The sequence below is a fragment of the Diadema antillarum genome, unplaced genomic scaffold (assembly GCF_040938485.1).
Source record: "Diadema antillarum isolate AM-2024a unplaced genomic scaffold, OU_Dant_1.0 seq00000524_RagTag, whole genome shotgun sequence".
Taxonomy (NCBI): domain Eukaryota; kingdom Metazoa; phylum Echinodermata; class Echinoidea; order Diadematoida; family Diadematidae; genus Diadema; species Diadema antillarum.
Window position 1 is genome coordinate 213,741 of NW_027271476.1, and position 24,804 is coordinate 238,544.

Below are 24,804 nucleotides of genomic sequence, written 5' to 3' on the forward strand. Positions count from 1 at the left end.
AGAAGTAGCCATGATTTTTAAAAATGGGTAAGAGTACGAGTATGTATTCCATTTTTTCTTGTCTACGTTACCAAAGCACCGATTAAAGATAATATAAAGTTTTGGTACCTCAAAAGTTTCCCTGAATTTCCTTGTCTTAGATTGTATTTCAGGTTAAAGTACCTTTCATATAATAACTAACACTGTGAGAATTACTCGCCCCAGAGTGCTCTCATGTCTTAGTAATCATGCAATAATTGTTTCGTACCAGAGCAGAGCGGGCTCTGAAAAAATTTGAACGAGCCGTTAGTTTGACTCGACGCTGTACCGCGAGAATCAATATACACGTATTGTACGAAACCATTATTGCATGATTACTAAGACATGAGAGCACTTTGGGGCGAGTAAGTCTCACAGTGTTAGTTATATGAAAGGTACTTTAACCTGAAACACAAACTAAGACAAGGAAACTCAGGGAAACTTTTGAGGTACCGAAACTTTATATTATCTTTAATTCGATGCTTCAAGTTCAAGTCCAAGTTGATTTATATCATTTCAACAAATAATTAGGAATACAATGAAATGTTGGTATATGCAGATAATGTCACGAAACCGTTACAGCAATGCATTGAACATAATGACATGTCATAAAGACAAGGGAAAATTATCATTATTATGCTTATTTATGTCGTTGTAGGGCGGTGTGTCAATCAGTTGCAATAAACAACTCGAACCAAGAATCAATTTCAATAGATTATAAAGTACTTTTTTTCGTAAAACATCTAATGGTCATGGGCTACGTTGGGCACACATACGATAAAAGCATATTCACAACATTGCGTGTGACTTCTTTTACAGGGTGAATTTGATCTTTATGTAACTGAGCCGCAGTCATATCCCACGTGTCTATGAACCCAACATTTGGATTATCCGCAAACGTCTCCCGAACAATTCTGTCCATTGTGTAGATATACCATTCGCTGTTGGACAAAATGTGGGACAATTTGCTAAACTCCCTTGTGTTTGCACTCTTCAGTAAGAAAAGAACGTTTGGGTGACGCTGATGTAGCCTCTCTACACTCTTTCGAATCACTCGCATTCTTTCCCTAAAGAAGTCAAAAGAGTGTACGGAAAAGTGACTGGTGACTGACAGCATGAAAACGTCTGGAACAAAGTTTAGGTGATCCAACACAGTTGCCACATGCTCAGATGTACACTTCTTGGGGCCGCCGTTAGTGCCACGAGTAGGTAAACCATGAAACTTGAAGTATACGCTGGCATTCAGATCTCTTCTCGTCATGTGCGTTATGCAGTTCGGAACCTTATCCGTTTCTCCCTTCAATGCGGACGTGAGATACTCGATCAGGATGCGACTTGTTGAGTCTCCAATCAGCAAAACGCTCTTGTTACGGAGACAATTCTCTGCCTCCTTTTGCGTGAAATCGCAATTTCGGCACCTGTTTGAAAACCATTTGTCCCTGTAGTAATATCCTGCACTGGAGTTTTCAAACTTTCTGACTCCAGCGGGTACGCACTTTGGAAGACCGTTCCAGGCCTGTTGCCATGGCAACCTTCCGTGCTTGTCTGGTTTAACTGCATGGTTTGTTGCATGAAAGATATAGAAAAAGAGGGATCATGTCAAACAACAACATCAACAATGACAATGATCGATGATGACAACTCAAAATGGTCTAAGTCATATAGAAGGGGTAGAACATTCTGACAAGTTGGTTTTTTTTTCTCTTTGATTTGCAGTTTGTTACGGTGAATATGGTATTCACTTCATTATGAATGATTTTCGATGAAATTTATTTGAGTCATAAACTGGTGACTATGTTGAACTTCTCGACTTCACTGGTGTGATAAAAACGAACAGTTTATAGCAAACGTGTCTTGTGTCGTTACTAGAAATTGAAGTATTCTTTCAAGTGCAACACTTCTGTCTTTAGTAGCATCGCCATAGAGCTATGTGTATATGTATAGGACACACTTTATCACCAACGCAATTAGATAGTTTTGCCCTTAACATTTCTCGAATACTCTGCACAAGTTTCATAAAAATCTCGACATTTCCCAGTCAGTATTTCTTCAGACCGGTTTTAGATTTGCATTGTATGTACGTCTACTAAAATTTTCCATCATTAATTCATGCTTGAAGATCAAATCTTTTTTTTCCTTCATGTCTTTATTGCCCATAAATAAAGGCGTTCAACATAACGTTGATTAAATAATTTTACTACGAATAAGTAGTAACGTCAGAACCTGAGGTGCAATGAACTGTTGGCAAGAGTTAAATATTTCTATTAAACTGAAACACGTCTGTCTCCAAACTTATGATTTGGGCACCTTGTTACGGCACATTTTTGTAAATTGCACATTTTTGTAACTGCACATTTTGGTAAATTTAACAAAATGTGCAGGACATTGACGGCACATTTTGGTAACTTTTTGCTCCTCCACAATCATCACAAAAACAAATTGTAAGTGCAGTTGGTTTTTGTCCCTACCTAATGAGTTCGGCAGCCTGAAGGTCGTGTCACATCTCTCCGGGCAAGTTACGCGGGCTTGTTGCAAGTAAGGTTTTTCCAACACGCAGGAAAATTATCTCGCCCGTAGTTCCCCGGAGCTGCGCACGCAAGTCCGATTTAGCCGCAGCCAAGTTTTGAGCAGCACCTCGCAAGCAACTCCCACGTAGGTACTTCGCAGTCCCCGTATGCGGTCAGCGCGGCCAAGATAATAACATTCTGTTATTTCTGTTGGACTTCTGCCATTCCTTCAGATGAATTTCTGAGTTGTCAGCCCCCACGAGCCTGGCACGCAGGTCACACAGAATACCCGCAAGAAGAACATAAGTAGCAAGCATCCAGCAAGTAAGATACATGCACAACTCGCCCAAATCCTGGAAATGCTGTGGTATGCTGGAAAATCCTTACACGCAACAAGCCCGCGTAGCTAGCCCGGAAAGGTGTGACAAGGCCTTTACATGGTTACGGGTAAAAAGGATTTGCGTGCGCACCTCCGGGTGACTACGGGTGAGATACGTGCTAGGTACTGTTACGTGCAGGTCATTTGCGGGGACCTCCGGGTAGCAAAAATTATTCTTCGCAAGTCGCACGCAAGGCTTGCCAGGAAAGACAGGCCGTGTCACACCTTTCCGTGCAAGCTACGCGGGCTTGTTGCGAGTAGGGATTTTTCAGCACGCAGGAAAATTTTCTGCGGGCGGACAAGAATGTTTACGAGTTTTGCACTTGTGTCTTATTTGCTAAACGCGCGCTACTTACCTTCTACTTGCGTTTTTTTTCCGTTTGACCGGCGTGGGAACTTTGAAACTGATCCGTTTTCTGTGACGAGTACTTACGGGTACTTGGAAGTACATGCGTTGGAGTTGTCTGCAAGGTGCTGCCGGTAAGGGTCTCCTACTGGTGTTCTGCGTGTACCCCTGCAACTCACTCGGAACATATTTTGAACATGCTCAAGGCCTTGTCATACCGTATCAGGGGAAGTTTGACTTGCGGGGAAGCAAATTTGCCACCCGGAGCTCTCCGCAGTTGGTCCGCACCTGACAGTACCTAGCGCGTATCTCGCCTGTATTTGCCCGGAGGTGCGCACGTAAGTCCGATTTACCCGTAGCTAAGTTTACAGCATGACCACATCTTTTCCGGGTGGGTCATAGGAATTGCTCGCAGAGGTACACGCAGAACGCCAGTAGGAGGCCCTTAAATAGCGGCAGCACCTCGCAGGCAACTCCAACGCATGTATTTCGCTATCCCCGTATGAGGCCAAATTAATGACATTCTGTGGTACTTCTGCCATTCCTTCAGAGGAATTCCTTCACTGAGTTGTCAGCCCCACGCACCTGGCACGCAGGTCACACAGCATACCCGCACGAAAAGCAATTGCAATATCTTGCTTGAGCCTTCAACTCGGGTGAGCTAAATAAGTGTCTTGCCTGTCTTTACTGCAGGACCATATCACCTTAACTCCTTGACGGTATTATAAATCTCAAGCCCATCCATGGGTTTTTAGTTTAGTTACCAAAATGTGCAGATTGTCCAAAATGTGCAGGCAAATCCACGTTTAACTGTACATTTTGGTAACAGTTGATCCCGTCAGGTATAGGTGCACTATCGGCACATTTTGGTAAATTACCAAAATGTGCAGTTACCAAAATGTGCCGTGACACACCTCTTGGTATCTTATTGAATGAAACATGTCATGTCTAAAACATACATAACATCTTATTGTCGAAATGCAGTACACGGGGTGTGTCACAGTTCTCAACTACAATGGTAATCGCATGATAAGGTTAGTTTTATTTCATGAGCAGGCTGATGAAAAATAATCTTTTAACAACGTTTAGCAACGTTTAGAGTTATGTATTGGCATCAACGGTCATCATGTTGTTGGTCAACATGAACGAATGATTTCCTCTTGAATTATGAGGGGAATTCGAATGTTTGAATGACTGTGCAATGACTTTGGTTTAATGATTTTAAATTCGTTTTTGAGCACTTAAGAGCACTTTAAATTTCGTTTATGAGCAAACGATTTTCACAAATGGGCATTCAATTTTTTTTATGCTTGTATAGTGTAAAAAAACAACAAGAAGTGCGGCTAATCATTAAATCTGACATTCACTTTTTTAACTTAAATTTCATCATCATGATCAGCATAACACATCGAGACTCTTTTTTTCCTAAACAAGTTATGTAAACTTAAAAACAAATAAAATCTTCATTTCGTCATGTCATCAAATGGCTTTCTTCGATATCTGACGATCATATTGTGCTTGTAATCTCCACTAAACGTCTTTATTTTAATAACGATGGTTTTACTGCTTTGCGATCTTTATTTTACATACACTGTACCTGACATCATCGCGTGTGGGCTACATGTAGACGTTTTAAAAAGTATTATTTGATATTGTACAGGTTAAATGTGAATGCTCCTTTCATGGTCATGAAATTTTTGTCCATATACTCTTAAAGAGAGGCGACAGGTGGGGACAAAGTTGAATAACCACAGCGAAAATGTATGCGCATTCAATGAATTCGAACGCGCAAATGTGAAATCGGCTTCCAAATTATTCAATTTGAACGAGGGAAACATTTATTTTGAATTAAGATTTTTCAATGTCTGAGTAAAATTGACGAAAATGAATGCTTCTAGTTCATTTAACAAGACAATGAAACTGGCCGACAAACATACATTAGTACATAAATATACGTGTGGTATTGTAGGTTATTGGGCTAGAGTTTCCTTGTTTGAATCAAGATCAATGATGAATCAATTTGGAATAAATTGCGATGGTCAAAATCTTTCCTTAATGCCTTTCAGGGGTGATCATGAGGATCCAGTGTAAATGAATTTACCGCTTTTCTGGAGGGTTGATATGGTGAATTTACAAAATCGACACGGTAGAAGAGCCTTGTGTCTGCAAAATACAAGAAAGAACAGTCTGTATAAGTGTATGGACACACACATACACACACAAACAAACACACACAAACACTCCATCTCTCTCTCTCTCTCTCTCTATCTCAAATCCACACGTGCACACAAAGTAAAACATATACGCACACGTTATTTCATATTGTACTTTTCAAGAGAGGATAATTTAAAAGCCGCGGAGAAATTTAATTTTATGAATTTCTAACCATAGACCTATGTCAAGGATGACTTCATCAAATTCATACGCCACATCAGCTAATAATTTTCACTCATCATTATTCTAGAAAATGTATAAATTTTGTCGCCCATCACAATACAGCACGTTTCTTTTGGGCGTTCCGTATTTTGGATATAAACAAAAATGTTTCAAGTCTGACTGACTCGATGTAATCCGACAGACCAAGAGCAGCTAGACTTACGTAATGATTTCACCTTTTTTGAAGAAAAAAAAGCACCACTACTAAATCTCACCTTGGAGAGAAAAGTCACGCGGGAGCAAATTATCAACTCAAGAATTAAATCTGGCTGACCGTTATTTTGAAGTTATGCACCTAGGAAAAAACATTATATTTTACACTTTTATAGCAGAAAAACTGCATTAGCATTTTTAGTCAGGTTTGTTTTCTTTTCTTTTTACATGATCAAAAGCAATTGTAAGGTAATGATGTCATCTGCTCTGTCATTTGTATATTCATATCGACTCTTGAGTACTGTTTGGTAAAATTTGACGAAGCTTCACACTCTAAAAGCTCCCTCTTTTGTGTCCTTTCAAGAAAATTGTCACTGTTGCGCTTCCACACACATTTCCTCCATTTTTTCATACTACCTTTAATTGGCTGGCATGAGTTTTAGTTGACATGACACTTCATAATTTCCTATTATTTTGTGAGATAAGGAAAAACCATTATGTAGCCAAAAAGAAAGGGTTCTAATAAAAAATGGGACCCACAGTTTATAAGGATCACTTTGTTTTATTTTGCTTTTCGATGTCTCACCCATATCAAAACCAATTTTTGTCAAATAAACTTTCTTGAATTTCTTAATAGCCAATCAAATTTTAATTTCCCATAAACCTGGTTGGTGAATAAAGAGGGAAACGTTATACATGAGTCATTTTTTTCTCTTCCAAGGCACAAAAGTAAAAATTGCAAAAGTAAACAAGTTGACAAACGTGCAGAAGTGCTCTTGCATAGATAACAATGAGAACAAAAGACAAATTTAACACAATATGAAAACGAATTAATCAGAAAAAAAAAAAACATGATCTCTATAATAATTTCTTTGTACTCCCAAGGTTGAGACAGGCTAAAAATAATGGAAGAAAATGAAGAATTTTTTGTCAAATTAGAATTCAAATGACAATAGAGACGAAGCCATATCAACAAAAATAATATATTTTGAAATGTTATTTCAATGTAGGGAATTGAAAATGATATTGGGGTCTGGAATTTGTTTCATGAATTCTTAAATTCCTTAATCAAAAAACTGAAAATATAATTGTGCCCAATTTATCAGCTTTGCCGCTTACTCTTTATGTCATTTGAAGCTAGAGTCGACAGAGAGTTCCTATTTTCATGCTTACGTTTCCCAATTTGTATTTAGACGTGCGTGTCTCTGATTGTGTTAAATTGGTCTTTGATGATTATTGCTATCTTGAAGCGCAGTTGCAAATGCACAAGATGTAAATTTCTGTCATTTTTACTTTTGTGCTTTGGAGGCCAAAAACCTATGTGTTCACTTATGCGTAAGTTTTCTGTTTGTATTTACCTACTTCGATTATAGCCAATTAAATTCCTTTTAATATGTAATAATACACAGATTTTTATCAAAATCTTCTTTTATGAGAAATAAACTTGAAAAAGTGTTTCTTTTTTGTTTTCCCATTTTTTGCTGGATGTGTATTGCTGTCACATACGTTTTCTGCTTTGATTTCTTTGAATCTGTATCGATAACAAAACGTGTTATTGGAAAAAGAAAATTATTTGAATTGAGGTTAAATTGAAAGGGTCCTTGTCACTGCAGTGGTGATAATAAATCCGGGAGGGCAGTGCAGGACCCTCATGATATAATAATGACTTCATAATCATAATTATAGAGAATCTCTTTATTTCTTTCTAACCTCAAACAAAATCAAAGTGGGAAAATTAAGGAGGGAAATCAGAATTTTCTGTCAACTCAAACTTCAAATGACATAGGGAGTAAGAGCACAAAAAATGATTAGGTGAACAGAACTGTACATCTTTAATTCATTCATTCAATTTAGTAGTTTAAGAATTCATGAGACAAATTCAAGAACCAAATATAATTTGCAATTTTCCTATTGTGAGAAATCAATTAAAAATCCTGCCAATTTTGTTAATATTGCTTCTTCTCTCATTTCATTTGAATTTGGAATTGACAGAAAATATTTCATTTTCTTCCTTTATTTTGGCCTTTACTGATCTTTTGAGCTTAAAAGATATAGAGATCATGATCATATATATATTTTCGCCACCGAATTCGCGTTTTTTGTTGTGTTAAATTTGTCTTTTGTTCTTATTGTTACACGGAAGAGCATTTACGCATGAATGACAACTTGTTCACTTTTGCAATTTTTACTTTTTTGCCTTGGAAGAGAAAAACAAAGGTGTTCACTATATAATGCGTAAAATTTCCCTTTTTATTAACTTATCAAGTTGACAGCCAATTAAATTGCCTTCCATTTGGTATTTAGCCAAAAATTCTGTGAGAAATATAGACTTGTAAAAGTGTTTACTTTCTTTCTTTTCTGAGTGTATACTATATATATATTGAATGCATGTACATGTTTATTCATGTCCATGTTCATCTATGTCCACCTGTAATATACATACTCCTTGAAGAATTCGGCTTCACCATCCGACAGATAATTCGTCTGCTCATTGTACATATTGTCGTTGTCAGACTTGTGCCAGTACCATTCTTTACAGGAGAGATTTTTTGGTCGCTGGCAAAACCAAGGGATCCCGTATTCTCTGTCTGTGAAGTCGCACTCATTATCCTTTCAAGAATAAAAAGATAGGGAAAACATTATATATAAGAGGTGCACTGATGTAGAGGTTTTAGTAGTCTTCCGTAAGTGCAATGGATATGTGAAGGACCACATTCTTCTTTATGGGGGGGGGGGTGGGGGAGGGGCTTTGAGCGTTATGATTACGAGTTAAAATTCAGCACATGAGTCAAATGTTTGGAATTTGTTCGTGAAGCATAAATACATAATTGGGGACGCATGCATTAATATCATATGATACAAATGTATATAATATATATAATATACACGTATCACAGTAATCACTTCAAAAAAAATCTCAAAGAAGGAAACCATTGACACAATGAAGTTAAGGTTGAGTGAGATTACAGGGCATAGTATTACTACAGGTATGCCTTTTTATTTAGCTCAACTATTCATGACATCGGACAATTCGAAAGAGTAGGACTTCTTGAGCTAGGTCCTCAAGACAGCGTGTATAATGATTTCCTGAACAGATCTCAGTATATGGGTGTAGGGAATGTGTACTTTTCATGATGTTCAAAGAGTTGGATTTGTGAACGTCTTGCTTGTCACGGTATTTAGCTATTGTGAAAGCGTTCTCATCTGAGCGTACATTACGTGGAATCACCCATTTTTTTTTCGAGAATTCATAACTTCTCACTGAATTCAAACATTCAGTATTTCACTGGATCATTCTGCAATAGCTGAATCCATCTGCACTTATAACCCGTTTGATGACCTTTCTTGATCGTTAAATGTTACAGTCGAGGACTCGAAAGATGAGAGTAGAGACAACCTCTGGGAGCGCAGTGCTTACAATAGGGAGATTATATCCTTGACAGAAGATGATACAGTCCTATATGTAATCATCATTTACCACCATCATTTATCAAGTATTTTACCAATGACGAGACGTGGTTGACGTTGCATTTCGTGGTCTCACGCACGGTTCCACGCTTAAAAACGCCGAGGTAAGATGCTCTGGACGGGTGTTCTCTTTGAAGCCTGTCCAGAATGGACACAGCACCAGCTCCATGGACGAGCATGACTGAGACCGATGCTGATCCTGGCCAACGCAGTACAAACTCCGCCAAGTACGTGCCGTTGTTGAAGTCCACAATCTCACCCTCAGAGCGAGAGGCGGCCATCAGGTCAGTTGACACCAGCTTGGCCCGGAAGTAGTCCCCGCCCGAATGGCGAACTCGGCCCGACGTGTCTCGGGCGGTTATGCGAACTTGGATTCTGTCGTTGAGGTTGAAAGCTTTCTTGTTCGGGAGAATTTCGTAGGATGAGAGAGTACTAGACGTCATGACAAAACCTGAGGCCATTATTGAGCCGTTCTTCGAAGCCGATGTTGTACCGTTGTGTCTTGAATCCATTATCACTTGTTTCTGTCGAAGAGAGACAAAATATTAGGTGGTGATCATAACTAACAGGAATTATTTGCCCTCCCAACCCCAAACCCCTCTCTCTTTCCCCTGTTCGTTAGTTTTCATTTGTTACAAACACAAGTAAGAATTATATAAATTTTAGGGCCTACTACCTGCTATACACGATACATTGTTCCCGCAACATCCGGCAATGCAGACACCATAGCGTCACCAAATACAATAATCATATCATGACCGTATATCTCACAGGTTGTTCTATGTTGTTGCTTTTTGCTTTAGAAACACCTTTCACACTCGACGCCATTAGTATCTACAGATGTAACGGGGGTGGGGATCACTCTAAAAATGAGGTGAAGTCCACGCAATGTCCATCAGCTGTCCAAATTTACTTTGAAAAGAGAGACTATATAGATAAATAAGCAGAACTGTGTGAATCGAGCCGAATAATTTATAGCATAATATACTAGCTTTCATGTAATAACATCATTCCATACTGTGCGTGTGTGTGGGTGTGTATGCGTGTCACACCATCGTATACAAAATTAGTTGAGTCGATGATGCCATCGCCTAATCATTTCTCTTTGCATAATTTGCACACTTATTCTCTCTTTACCTACAAATTACGGCCATTCATTTCATGAACATCCCATTGGGGTCAACATCAGCAGCGGTAATTATTTTTTTTTTTCTGAAAAGCAAATAATCATCCAACACTTATACTTCATTTTGTTGTCTACTGTATGTCCAAATGAAACAAAATCATTGCATAATAACAATGCTGATTTGTACAAGAAGGCAAAATGATACGAAACAAACAAAAATGCCAACAATGTTATATATAACATAACACTCCTTCTCTTGTAACATAAACACATAATTATGCAAATACACATATTATACAAATCGTTTGATCTTTTGATTGTGATCAATGTGATGTATATAGAATGACGTATATGTCATACAGAATACTTATGTAGCTGCTTAATTATCATGTACTAGTAATCGTTAGTATGGAATTACGTGATTTCTAGTAATCGTTAGTATGGAATGACGTGACTTAAGCACGAAGGACAGACTCCTCGATTAAATAAAAATAGTGACGGTAGATGTGCAACTCTACAAGAGAGAGTTGAAAAGGTGGTTTAGGAACACTTCATCTATAAAGTATTACGGTACAAACACGATGAAACTTCATTATCCCCCCCCCAAAAAAAAAAAAATACATCTTTTACATGATTAATTTGAATTTCACTTTCTCAATCATGTGTTAACACTCGTATAAGGTCCGATTTTGTTTTGTTTTGTTTTTTTGTTTTTTTTTTGTCTGATTCTACTCAGATTAGCAAGGCCAATCATGGTCTGGTATTGAATGATCGCGATTGGTTATGATTGTGTGTGTGTGTGTGTGTGTGTGTGTGTGTGTGTGTGTGTGTGTGTTACGGCAAAGCAACAGGCTCTTTCCGCTTTGACTGAGAGAAATGCATAGCTGCCCCCCCCCAACAGATTATGTATACAAAATACAGGCATGATAGCTTTTGAGCATCTGATGATACCACACGTGAAGTCCAATTCAATTCAATCTTGTAGCATGCATCAAAAATGCATTGAAGGAAAACACCACCAGTTTGTGAATACACTGCCTTATGTTTCGAAAAATATAAACATTACAATACAACTCCAATACAATACCGAATTGATGACTTCACAGTCTTTTGTTAAGGCTTGGGTTGGAACAAAGAGATTACAACCAGGTGCGCGCATTCAGGATTCACACTCGGGCCCATTCAGGTTGGTTAGACCCAGTTTCCATGGCGATGAATGGCTTTGAGTAACACTTCGGTACTCGTTGTCTGTGTCGTCAGACACGTCAGACACAGTCCTTTGGAATAGAGCTATTTGCTTGTAGATCATCGATTCATTGCTTTATCGCTTCCTTCATGTAAAAGCAAAACCAATCCAAGTCAAAGTCAAAGCAAGTTTTTGTGTTAAGAGAAACGGAGGAACACACTGAACACCTTTACTTCTTTCTTTTTTTACTTTACTATTATCTAGTTTTTGCTATATCGCTGACCAATTGTCTTTAGACGTTCTACACGATCTAATGCCTTTCTAAAGAGTGTTTAAAGCAATGCTGGCTTTGTCGTCAGTTCAGAGTTCCACTTTGCGCGTGAGCAGAAATAGGTTAATCATTTTGTTATAACAGGCATGCTAGATTTTAAAGTCACTGAGATAAGCAGCTATGGTATAATGATTCTTCATGTGTATTTATAGTAATATATGGTGCTGCAAGCGTATCCATATGAGAGGAAGCCAGGCATTATCAATATTAATAGAAATCGCCTATAGGCCCTACATACAACCAATGCAAAAATAATCACAATAATAATAACACATATGCTTCTTAACCCTTTCTGTCTCGATGAGTGAAACATGCACAAATTTTGCACACAAACCTATGGACTGATAATCAATGTGGCACACGAAGGGTTAACAACTGACGGACCATTCTGCATGGTCATCCCGGGGGGGGGGGGGAGGGGCATTTCATGAAGCATTTTGTCAGACAAAGTTGTCAGACAAATTTGATCTCAGCCAATCAGATGCAAGGATTTCAGTAGCTTGTAACAGTTTGTCAGAAAAATATCCGACCAAAATGCTTCATGAAATGCCCCACTGGTCTACCCAAGTTAATTTTGTTGTTGTTGTTTTTGTTATTGTTGTTGTTATTGGGATATAACTAATGAATTCCATAAATTGTTATGTCGGGCAAGCTTAGGGATTATGTCGCTTTGAAAACGAGTGAAGAGCCCAACCAATATTGAGGGGGGCAAATGAAACATCATCTTATAAAACGATAATGTGCGCGCGAGCTAACTTCGGACTGACTTACCATAAAGCCACTCCACTGTAGACTAATCAGCAGAGAAGTACATACCAGGGCACACTAATTCTAAGTTCATATTCTTCGTAAAGTAGCAAATTTGGCAAGTCACCGCGTAGTTGGCTCTGAGGAAGAAATATTCATTATATGCACTATGAGCATATCCCCGGTCCAATCTGTCACCTGTACTGTCCCACCCTGGCAAAAGGAAGCAATTGACAAAAGTGATATTAATTTCTCGTAAATGAACAAAACAATTGTGATGTCGGTCGCAATGACATCAAGACAAAAGTATCATCTAAACTTAGATATACCTCGACACCTGTACTGTCTCTTCCAAATGCATGATAAACAATGATAATGGTGGTGATGATGATGATGATAATAAAAACAACACCACCAACAGCACCAATAATAATAATAATGATAATAATAATAACAATAATAATAATAATAATAACAATAACAATGATAATAATAATAATAATGGAAATATACTAATAGCAATAATAATGATAATAATAACAGTAATAATGATAGTAATAATGATATAATAATAATAGTAATAATTATGATTCGACCAATTTTTACTCCATATTTTTCCAGCAAAAAACAATATGTCGGATTTGAGTGATTTTTCCGATCCGTATTACCCCCCCCCCCCCCTCTTTGTAAGAGTATAGGGCAGTAAGTGTGTAGGCCTACATATGCACACAGAGTACACATTTCTCCACGGAACCTGAGTGACATTTATTATCTTTTTAGATCTAGCCTATACATATACAACAGAGTTAAGGGCGCCGGAAGCAGGGGAGGGGGGGGGGGGGCGTGCCCCCCCCCCCCCCAATATAATTATTATTATTTTTTTTTGGGGGGGGGTGGGCAAAACGAGTTTTTGCCTCCACCCCCTCCCCCGTGCCTCTGTAACAAATTAATCAATTATTTAATCATTTGAATTATTTGGCCCCCCCCCCCCAATATAATTTTATTTTTTTTTGGGGGGGGGGGGAAACGAGTTTTTGCCTCCACCCCCCCCCCCCCGTGCCTCTGTAACAAATAATTAATCAATTATTTAAAGGGATGGTACAGTATTAATTGGTGGAGATGAGAATTGCGCTTTTATCTTTTTTTTTTGAGATACCAAGAAAACACTTATGATATAGTACAGAACATACCATTTTAAGAGGAACTCAAAGCTTATTTGATGAAAATCGGGTTTGGAATGACAGAAACATCCAAAAACAAAGTAAAACAAAGCGATCGTTATAAAGTGTGGTCCCACACTTTATTAGAATCGCTCTTTTTTGGGTATCTCAGCCATTTCAAAACCAATTTTCATCAAATAAACGTTGAATTCCTCATATAATTACATGCTCTTTCATATTTCATGAGAGGTTTCTCATTATCTCATCAAAAATGTTTGAAACCTTAAATTAAGTGTCAACCAAACTGTACGGTCCCTTTAAAGACCAAAACGAACAGTAAAGGCACTTTTTTTCTTGTCTAAAAGTTGTCAATTTAATAACTGAAAATGCGAAATTTTCGCGAAGATTATAATACACGCTATTAACATACATTATCTATACACTAATATTTACTTATGAGTAAACTTAGTGTAAGATGGTAGCCTCGCATCCTCGAGTGTGCCCCCTGAAACATACCTTTAGTAAGCCTTACATTTTCCCTTTCTTCTAGGCTTTTTAGCAATATCAGAATCATTTTTATTGTTCGAACAATGCAACCACGTTTAAACTTTTAATGAATACATTACAGACGAGTGGCAAAGTGAAAGTGACTCTCTCCTCTGCCCGTACTTACAGTAAAATGAAAAGTTTTCATAAGTTATAATAGCCCTTCGCAGTGATTTTTTTTTCTATGTTAAATTGCCTAGAAATTTGAATTAAAATGTTCTGAAAACGCGACTTTTATACTCGGTTTTTACAAAAAGTCCATACCGTGATACCCTCAAACACAAATGCCAACAATGTTATATATAACATAACACTCCTTCTCTTGTAACATAAACACATAATTATGCAAATACACATATTATACAAATCGTTTGATCTTTTGATTGTGATCAATGTGATGTATATAGAATGACGTATATGTCATACAGAATACTTATGTAGCTGCTTAATTATCATGTACTAGTAATCGTTAGTATGGAATTACGTGATTTCTAGTAATCGTTAGTATGGAATGACGTGACTTAAGCACGAAGGACAGACTCCTCGATTAAATAAAAATAGTGACGGTAGATGTGCAACTCTACAAGAGAGAGTTGAAAAGGTGGTTTAGGAACACTTCATCTATAAAGTATTACGATACAAACACGATGAAACTTCATTACCCCCCCCAAAAAAAAAAAAAATACATCTTTTACATGATTAATTTGAATTTCACTTCCTCAATCATGTGTTAACACTCGTATAAGGTCCGATTTTGTGTTTTTTTTTGTTTTTTTTTTTGGTCTGATTCTACTCAGATTAGCAAGGCCAATCATGGTGTGGTATTGAATGATCGCGATTGGTTATGATTGTGTGTGTGTGTGTGTGTGTGTGTGTGTGTGTGTGTGTGTGTGTGTGTGTGTGTGTGTGTGTGTGTGTTACGGCAAAGCAACAGGCTCTTTCCGCTTTGACTGAGAGAAATGCATAGCTGCCTCCCCCCAACAGATTATGTATACAAAATACAGGCATGATAGCTTTTGAGCATCTGATGATACCACACGTGAAGTCCAATTCAATTCAATCTTGAAGCATGCATCAAAAATGCATTGAAGGAAAACACCACCAGTTTGTGAATACACTGCCTTATGTTTCGAAAAATATAAACATTACAATACAACTCCAATACAATACCGAATTGATGACATCACAGTCTTTTGTTAAGGCTTGGGTTGGAACAAAGAGATTACAACCAGGTGCGCGCATGAACACTCGGGCCCATTCAGATTGGTTAGACCCAGTTTCCAGGGCGATGAATGGCTTTGAGTAACACTTTGGTACTCGTTGTCTGTGTCGTCAGACACGTCAGACACAGTCCTTTGGAATAGAGCTATTTGCTTGTAGATCATCGATTCATTGCTTTATCGCTTCCTTCATGTAAAAGCAAAACCAATCCAAGTCAAAGTCAAAGCAAGTTTTTGTGTTAAGAGAAACGGAGGAACACACTGAACACCTTTACTTCTTTCTCTTTTTACTTTACTATTATCTAGTTTTTGCTATATAGCTGACCAATTGTCTTTAGACGTTCTACACGATCTAATGCCTTTCTAAAGAGTGTTAAAAGCAATGCTGGCTTTGTCGTCAGTTCAGAGTTCCACTTTGCGCGTGAGCAGAAATAGGTTAATCATTTTGTTATAACAGGCATGCTAGATTTTAAAGTCACTGAGATAAGCAGATATGGTATAATGATTCTTCATGTGTATTTATAGTAATATATGGTGCTGCAAGCGTATCCATATGAGAGGAAGCCTGGCATTATCAATATTAATAGAAATCGCCTATAGGCCCTACATACAACCAATGCAAAAATAATCACAATAATAATAACATATGCTTCTTAACCCTTTCTGTCTAGATGAGTGAAACATGCACAAATTTTGCACACAAACCTATGGACTGATAATCAATGTGGCACACGAAGGGTTAACAACTGACGGACCATTCTGCATGGTCATCCGGGGGGGGGGGGGGGGAGGGGCATTTCATGAAGCATTTTGTCAGACAAAGTTGTCGGACAAATTTGATCTCAGCCAATCAGATGCAAGGATTTCAGTAGCTTGTAACAGTTTGTCAGAAAAATATCCGACCAAAATGCTTCATGAAATGCCCCACTGGTCTACCCAAGTTAATTTTGTTGTTGTTGTTTTTGTTATTGTTGTTGTTGTTATTGGGATATAACTAATGAATTCCATAAATTGTTATGTCGGGCAAGCTTAGGGATTATGTCGCTTTGAAAACGAGTGAAGAGCCCAACCAATATTGAGGGGGGCAAATGAAACATCATCTTATAAAACGATAATGTGCGCGCGAGCTAACTTCGGACTGACTTACCATAAAGCCACTCCACTGTAGACTAATCAGCAGAGAAGTACATACCAGGGCACACTATTTCTAAGTTCATATTCTTCGTAAAGCAGCAAATTTGGCAAGTAACCGTGTAGTTGGCTCTGACTACGAGGAAGAAATATTCATTATATGCACTATGAGCATATCCCCGGTCCAATCTGTCACCTGTACTGTCCCACCCTGGCAAAAGGAAGCAATTGACAAAAGTGACATTAATTTCTTGTAAATGAACAAAACAATTGTGATGTCGGTCGCAATGACATCGAAGCAAAAGTATCATCTAAACTTGAATAGATATACCTCGACACCTTTACTGTCTCTTCCAAATGCATGATAAACAATGATAATGGTGATGATGATGATGATGATGATAATGAAAACAACACCACCAACAGCATCAATAATAATAATAATGATAATGATAATAATAATGATAATAATAATGATAATAATAATTATAATAATAACAATGGTAATATACTAATAGCAATAGTAATGATGATAATAATAACAGTAATAATGATAGTAATAATAATATTATGATAATAGTAATCATTATGATTCGACCAATTTTTACTCCATATTTTTCCAGCAAAAACAATATGTCAGATTTGAGTGATTTTTCTGACCCGTACCCCCCCCCCCCCTTTGTAAGAGTACAGGGCAGTAAGTGTATAGGCCTACACAGTGAGTGTATAATATTATTATTTTTTTTTTTTGGGGGGGGGAGGGGCAAAACGAGTTTTTGCCTCCACCCCCCGTGCCCCTGTGACAAATAATTAATCAATTATTTAAAGGAATGTTACAGTATTAATTGGTGGAGATGAGAATCGAGCTTTTAACTTTTTGTGAGATACCAAGAAAACGCTTATGATATAGTACAGAACATACCATTTTAAGAGGAATTCAAAGTTTATTTGACGAAAATCGGGTTTGGAATGACAGAAACATCCAAAAACAAAGTAAAACAAAGCGATCTTTATAAAGTGTGGGTCCCACACTTTATTAGAATCGCTCTTTTTTTTTTGGGTATCTCAGCCATTTCAAAACCAATTTTCATCAAATAAACGTTGAATTCCTCATAGAATTATACATGCTCTTTCATATTTCATAAGAGGTTTCTCATTATCTCACCAAAAATGTTAGAAACCTTAAATGAAGTGTCAACCAAAACTGTACGGTCCCTTTAAAGACCAAAATGAACAGTAAAAGCACTTTTTTTTCTTGTCTAAAAGTTGTCAATTTCATAACTGAAAATGCGAAATTTTCGCGAAGATCATAATACACGCTATTAACATTAACCATTATCTATACACTAATATTTACTTATGAGTAAACTTAGTGTAAGATGGTAGCCTCGCGTCCTCGAGTGTGCCCCCTGAAACATACCTTTAGTAAGCCTTACATTTTCCCTTTCTTCTAGGCTTTTTAGCAATATCAGAATCATTTTTATTGCTCGAACAATGCTATCACGTTTAAGATTTTAATGAATACATTACAGACGAGTGGCAAAGTGAAAGTGACTCTCTCCTCTGCCCGTACTTACAGTAAAATGAAAAGTTTTCATAAGTTATGATAATAGCCCTTCGCAGTGATTTTTTTTCTATGTTAAATTGCCTAGAAATTTGAATTAAAATGTTCTGAAAACGCGACTTTTATACTCGGTTTTTACAAAAAGTCCATACCGTGATACCCTCCCACACCCTCCTCCGCTCGGTCGCTTCGCTCCCTCACCGAGGATCTCACACGGTCACATAATCATGTACCCCCGTATGTTATAATCGTAGTCCTTTAAACTGTTTTTTTTTTCGTCATGTTTAATTCCCTAGAAATTTGCTTTTAAATGCTCTACAAACGCGACTTTTGTACTCTATTTTTACAAAAAGTCCCTATCGTGAGAGGGGATATCCCCCTCCCACACCCTCGCCCCGCTCGGTCGCTTCGTTCCCTCGCCGAGGATCTCACACTGTCATACAAATGTACTCCCGTATGTTATAATCATAGTCCTTCGCACTAATTTTTCCCCACTAAGTTTGATTTCCTAGAAATTTGCTTTTAAATGCTCTATAAACACGACTTTTGTACTCTGTTTTTTTTACAAAAAGTCCCTACCGTGGGAGGGGGTCACCCTGCCCCCGCTCGGTCGCTTCGCTCCCTTGCCGAGTATCTCACACCGTCACATAGATGTACTCCCGTATATGTCATAATCATACTCCTTCGCACTATTTTTTTCCACTATGTTTAATTTCCCAGAAATTTGATGAAAATTGGTTTTGAAAATGGCTGATATATCCAAAACAGAGCGATTCTAATAAAGTGCGGGACCCATCTTTTATCATGATCGCTTTGTTTTACTTTGTTTTTTCCAAACCCGATTTTCATCACATAAACTTTGAATTCCTCTTAGAATGGTATGCCCTGTGCTATTTCATAAGTGTTCTCTTGGTACAATGTATCTCGCAAAAAGTTAAAAGCCCAATTCTCCACCAAAACTGTACCATCCCTTTGATAATGCAAATCAAGAGTAGACATACATATACAGAAAGCATTACATAGGATTCATGTGGTTCAATGTAGAACATCAGGCCTTAAAATGCAGATCACAGGCTGAGACATTAACCATGTCATAGAATTGAAAACATGAGATGAAAATAGAGGTACTTGGAATTCAATAGACCACTTCGGCAATGTAGCCAGTTGCATGCATGTTTTGTTTATAAAAGTTAACAAACGCTGCCCATAACAATCAAGAAAAAAAAAAAAGAGAAAGGCATGACCTGTCTTTCGTCAAACCAGTGAATTCCCGATTAAAAAGAACAGTTAGAAATGAAAAGGCTGAATCACATGGTGGGTTATTAGGGTGTTAGGAAAAGAAACACCCTTGAAATATCATGCCACCTATTATAAAGAGAAAGCGGAATAACTGCTTAAAAACCATACAAAGAGTTGCATACTTTGGATGGAATTGTTGATGATGTGACAGTTTAAAATTGTTAACAAAGAATACCCCTGGTTAAAAAAAAAACCAACAACAACAACAAAACATGGGGGAGGGGGCTTGACCCCATGGGCTTGACCTATCAAAGGTATATATTAAAACAAAAAAAAATAAAAAAAAAACCGAGAGTAAAAAAAAATCTGATGGTGACACAAGGTTACATAATGACACCTTCAAAAAGATCCTCAAGATAAACTGACGGATATGTAATTATGAACAGATGTCTTCAACCGCTTAGAAAGGGGGTTGAACACATGTCATTACGTATATAAAGTAAATAATCAGACAATGCTTTAGAAGTGACATGCCGTCCGTAGTCAATGCTTAACAATGCAAATCAAGAGTAGACATTACATCAACAGAAAACCTTACCTTAGGATTCTTGTGGTTCAATAAAACATTGGGTCTTAAAATGCAGATCACGGTCATCGACCGTGTCTTAGAATTGAAAATAAGGAGAAAATAGGGGTACGTGTAATTCAGATCACTTCGGCGATGTAGATTCATGCATGTTCAGTTCACAGAATTTCACAAGAGTTGCCCGTAGCAACAACAACAACAATGAATTCCCGATTTAAGAACCGAAAGAAATAAAACAGCTGAATTACATGGTGACACATGGTTTCATAATGACACCTTCAAAAAGAACATCAAGATAAATAATTAACGGATACATGATTATGAACAGGTGCCATTGACCCGCCCTTCCACCGCTTTGAAAGTGAGGGGTATAGCGTCCGGAAGGACGTTTAACACATTACGTAAACAAATAAACAGACAATGTTTTAGAGGTGACATGCCGTATGTATAGTGCATATCAGGAGAAGACATTGCAAGTACAGAAAGCCTTGCCTATACCGTATGGTTTAATAAAACATTAGGTGTTAAAATACCATGTGAATGCTTAAATTATTTTAGTCACGTATCAAGCAGAATCAAGAAGAATACCACTGCTGGGAAACAAGAAAAAACAAACAAACAAACCATAGTGTATAAACCACAGTGTGTTTACAACATTATTGTCGACCAGCGTGACCAGCAGGATGTGAAAACGCTCGAATTTAACAGTGTGAAGATGATTTCACACTGTGGCGTGGTTTTCACAGAGTGTTCACATGAAGTTCTGTTTCACACTGTAAATTAGTGATTCAAAATATGTTCACAATGCACTGGCCGATTGGAGGGGGGGGGGGGGGCACGCCGGGCGTGCCCCGTGTATTTTTATTTGTTATCAAAACAAATGAAATAAAAAGAAAAAAACGAGGGATGCGTGCGCCTCCACTCGTAAAGGCACCCCCATTTACGTAAATCCTGTATCCGGCCCTGCAATGTTAAAACGCTCTAAAAGGGAACACTTTACCTCTTCTACAAAAAATGGAAACATCTGCATGTAACGTACCATTCGGTCTTCATTAGTTTTTACAAACTACAGGTAAGACGCAATTGTACGTTAGTTATTTTTATGACCCCCCCCCCAAAAAAAAAAGGAGGCAATCAGAATACCCCTTCTATAAAGAACACAGCACCCCACAGTGTGTTCACGGTGTGTTCATTATTATGTTGACCAGCATGACCATAAGGATGTGAAAACGCTCGAATTTAACAGTGTGAAGTCGATAATTTCACACTGTGAGGTGGTTTTCACAGAGTGTTCACAAAATGTTCGGTTGCACACTGTAAATTGATGATTCACAATTATGTTCACAAATTCCTTCACAATGTTAAATCGCTGGAATTTAACAATGTGAACATATTTCACACTACGTTTCGCATTGTTTTACACACTGTGAGACAATGTAATATTTCCAGCAGGAATGTTTACACTCTGCGTATTCAGCGAATAGTGGCCTGTTATTTGAGCAGGTATCACTAACATCAGTATTGATAATATACATAAATTCCATAATTATGATATACAATACCTTAATACCGTATTAATCATGTACTAACAGGGCTCGACACTAATATTTTTCTCTAATCTTTGACTTTGATATTCTGTTTGCCCGAATAAAAGGAAATTATAATGATTTTGAATTTTAACTGCCCGATCTGGTCACCAAAACATAACATTTTTGGAAATTCGGTAGCCCGACATTGATCTTTAGTAGATCCTAGCCGTGGGTGACCGCTAATGTGGAGCCTTCACACATGCATCGAAAACTTGCAGAAGCAGTCCTTTCACATCTTCTTCGATTAAAATACAAAAATTCGCACGTACCCTACACTATACACTCAAGAAATTTTGATTCATTAAAAAAAAAGAACACTTAATAATCACACAGGCCAGTCGGGAATCACAGACCAGATGCATGGAATGCCGTACCTGCGACTCCCTATTTTCCTTTTAAGCTATAGCATAAAGAAGTACATTTGTAAGCAATTTATTCGGTAACATAAAAAAGCAACCCTCTTGCTTAGATTTGGATGGTCTCATCCCTTATCTTATATTGAAATTGATGATTATATAATACGATGTATGTATGATATATTACGTGGCCCCAGCACAAGCATCCTAATGCACAGCTGCAATACACACACAGCACTACCCTATAAAAATTATCTCTCTCCCTAACCCCGGCGCGGGGCGCTGTAACCAGTAACAGCGCCCCGACGACTTGTATGCAATTAAGTGAAGTAATCAAGTGCACTGCGATGCTTGCAATTCAGTATTAAAACAACTCATCGTTCAAAACGACACTTGGATTCGCAACGAAAAGCCACATGTTGTAATACCATATTGTTGAATATTATAGGCAACCATTACCTCCGAAAACAAGATTAATCGTCATCATCATTAGGCGTTTTCACATCAGCCCGATGTTTCGAAATAGCGCGCTATTTTCTGACTTTGGAAATTAACCCGATCACGAAATAGCGCACTATTTGATAATGTAAACTCAAATTAGTGCGCTAATTGTATCGCTCTGATCGAGCAAATTTCTCAAGTCCAACTCGGGAAGTTTCTGAAATAGCGGGATAATTGGCGAACTAGCGCGCTATTTGATGATGTGAAATCGCCTCAAGAAATTAGCGCGATGCATCCCATCATGCCTAGCGTGTGTGACCCGAAAGCGCGCGCTCTACTGGTATATCCGACACTGTTTGCGCATGCTCAGCTGTCGAATTACGGCTCGAAGAAAATTCGGGCTAATTCTCTTTGGGCTGATGTGAATAGAAAATGAAATAGCGCGCTAATTGGCGATCGCGAAAAATATCTCGAGCTTGGATTTTTATCAGGTTGGTGTGAAAACGCCATCTGAGACCATCTCCGCGAGATGCGAATCGCCATTTTGAACATATCACGTAAATAAAAATGATCTGCGCATGCGCAAATGAATATTCATTTCAGTTCTCAGCTCGCCGCCCTGTTTTTGTTTTTTCCACACGCATACATTGTGTGTTATAATAATACGCTATATGTGCTACGTTTTATCCACACCCGATCGACAGCAAGGCTGTTAGCGCATGCGCTGTGGAAGTTTTACTATGATACGAAGTGTGGAACGACTAAAACCTCGGATAAAATCTTTCACTGGGCTCTTAAAACAGATCCTATTGTAAATCGATTTCCGCGCCTCTGATTGTAAGTATCTTTAACAGTATGGCTACGAATTTCAATGTCAAACCCTGTACTTTGGACTCTGGTCACCAAAATTCTAGGCCATATCGGGCGGTACATCAATAGCCATAGGGCTGTAATGCGACCCCGACTCGGTACGGGTTGGGGTCGCTGGTGCGGTTACTCTCTCCCATGCACGACATATCTCTATTGAAAAAAAATCTGCCTTTTGTTAGAGGCATGCAAACCTGAGCTAAATTTCCTGTGAGGTGTCTGTCCATTCAAGCCATACTATAATTGTAATGCTGACGGTCTCCTGCTTCCGTTGTAGAATCAGCGTTGCCTTGTAATGATTTATGCAATTAAACATGTTATAATGATTATGCTGTAATTATAATAATATACATGAGACTGTACTGCCTTGTTTGCTCCTTTATAATTCAGTTATGTCATTTACTTACAAACAAACAAACAAACGGTGGAGTGCTTCCTCATTTTTCACAGAGAAAATGTAAAAGGTCAGGGTTCTGCAGCACTCCCAGCATGCTCGGCTCTCATGGGCATGGATAGACATGTTATTTAGTGTGTTGTATAATATCTATGTAGTGAAACGAAGCCCTTAGGAGGCTTCCGGATTACGTTTTAAACGTAGACATCTCAACATATTCAATTCAATTTTATATTCATAAACCAAACATAAATAACAAGATAACACAAATCGCTGATACAAAAATTCACATGGTTTTTAGGACCCCGAAAGAAGCAAGGCTTCATTATTGCAATTGGATTGACCTATATAGTTTCAGAATTTATAGTGATTATGATGAGGAATAAGAATGCTTTCAATATCAATCACAAATCATAACGAACGAGAATGATGACATATAGCAGCTCCTCGCAAGAACACACGATATAATATTTCTGCTCAAGGAAGCTGAACAAAACACGAAGGCATGCATAAATTCTATACGCGGGTGAAGCTATACGCTGTCTTATCTGCTCCGGGACCGCAATAAAGTCCATGCACAAATCTACACATGGCACTATCGATTTATGTACTACATGATGTGAAATTAGACAAAAATGTCTGGAATGTATTTTAAGAGCATAACATTTGCCCTAATACTTTATACTACGGAAGGACAAATATCAGTACCGATACCTGTTCAGGCCCGCCTCTGACTAGGACCTGGGAGAGATGTAGCCGAGGTCGTATCGGAATGATGTGAGTTCGACGCAAAATATCAGAGCTGAGGTGTTCTCTCACCATCAAAATCAACGCGACTGCAATAACAGAAGACGCGATCCAACATAGCTTCATTTTATTGCCCATGTTTGCGATATGCATATGAAAAGAACGCACTGTGATATTCTGGCTGTTTCCAAAGTCATCAGATATATGCCATAATATTCTGCCAGAAACCTGAGTATCCCTGGTAATAGCGCAACCAGCATGACAAGA

At 38.1% G+C, this 24,804-nt stretch overlaps 1 protein-coding gene across 1 annotated transcript; it reads right to left on the reverse strand.

Annotated features, from left to right (window-relative positions):
- Positions 1-683: 683 nt before the first annotated feature.
- Positions 684-24,804, reverse strand: LOC139734391 (NXPE family member 3-like). Its single transcript, XM_071645178.1, has 5 exons — positions 24,505-24,804; positions 9,343-9,831; positions 8,283-8,449; positions 5,352-5,413; positions 684-1,572 (listed from the first exon to the last, which is right to left on the reverse strand). Exons 1-5 carry the CDS (start codon positions 24,688-24,690, stop codon positions 776-778), a joined length of 1,701 nt encoding a protein of 566 aa, XP_071501279.1. The 5' UTR covers positions 24,691-24,804; the 3' UTR covers positions 684-775.

Excerpts from the sequence above, each read along its gene's own strand:
- LOC139734391 (XM_071645178.1), bottom strand. The coding sequence starts at position 24,690 with ATGCATATCGCAAACATGGGCAATAAAATGAAGCTATGTTGGATCGCG. Across the intron at positions 8,450-9,342 it reads TCAACCACGTCTCGTCATTG|GATAATGAGTGCGACTTCAC; the intron begins GTAAAATACTTG and ends TATTCTTGAAAG. Across the intron at positions 1,573-5,351 it reads ATCAACCCTCCAGAAAAGCG|TTAAACCAGACAAGCACGGA; the intron begins GTAAATTCATTT and ends CAAACCATGCAG.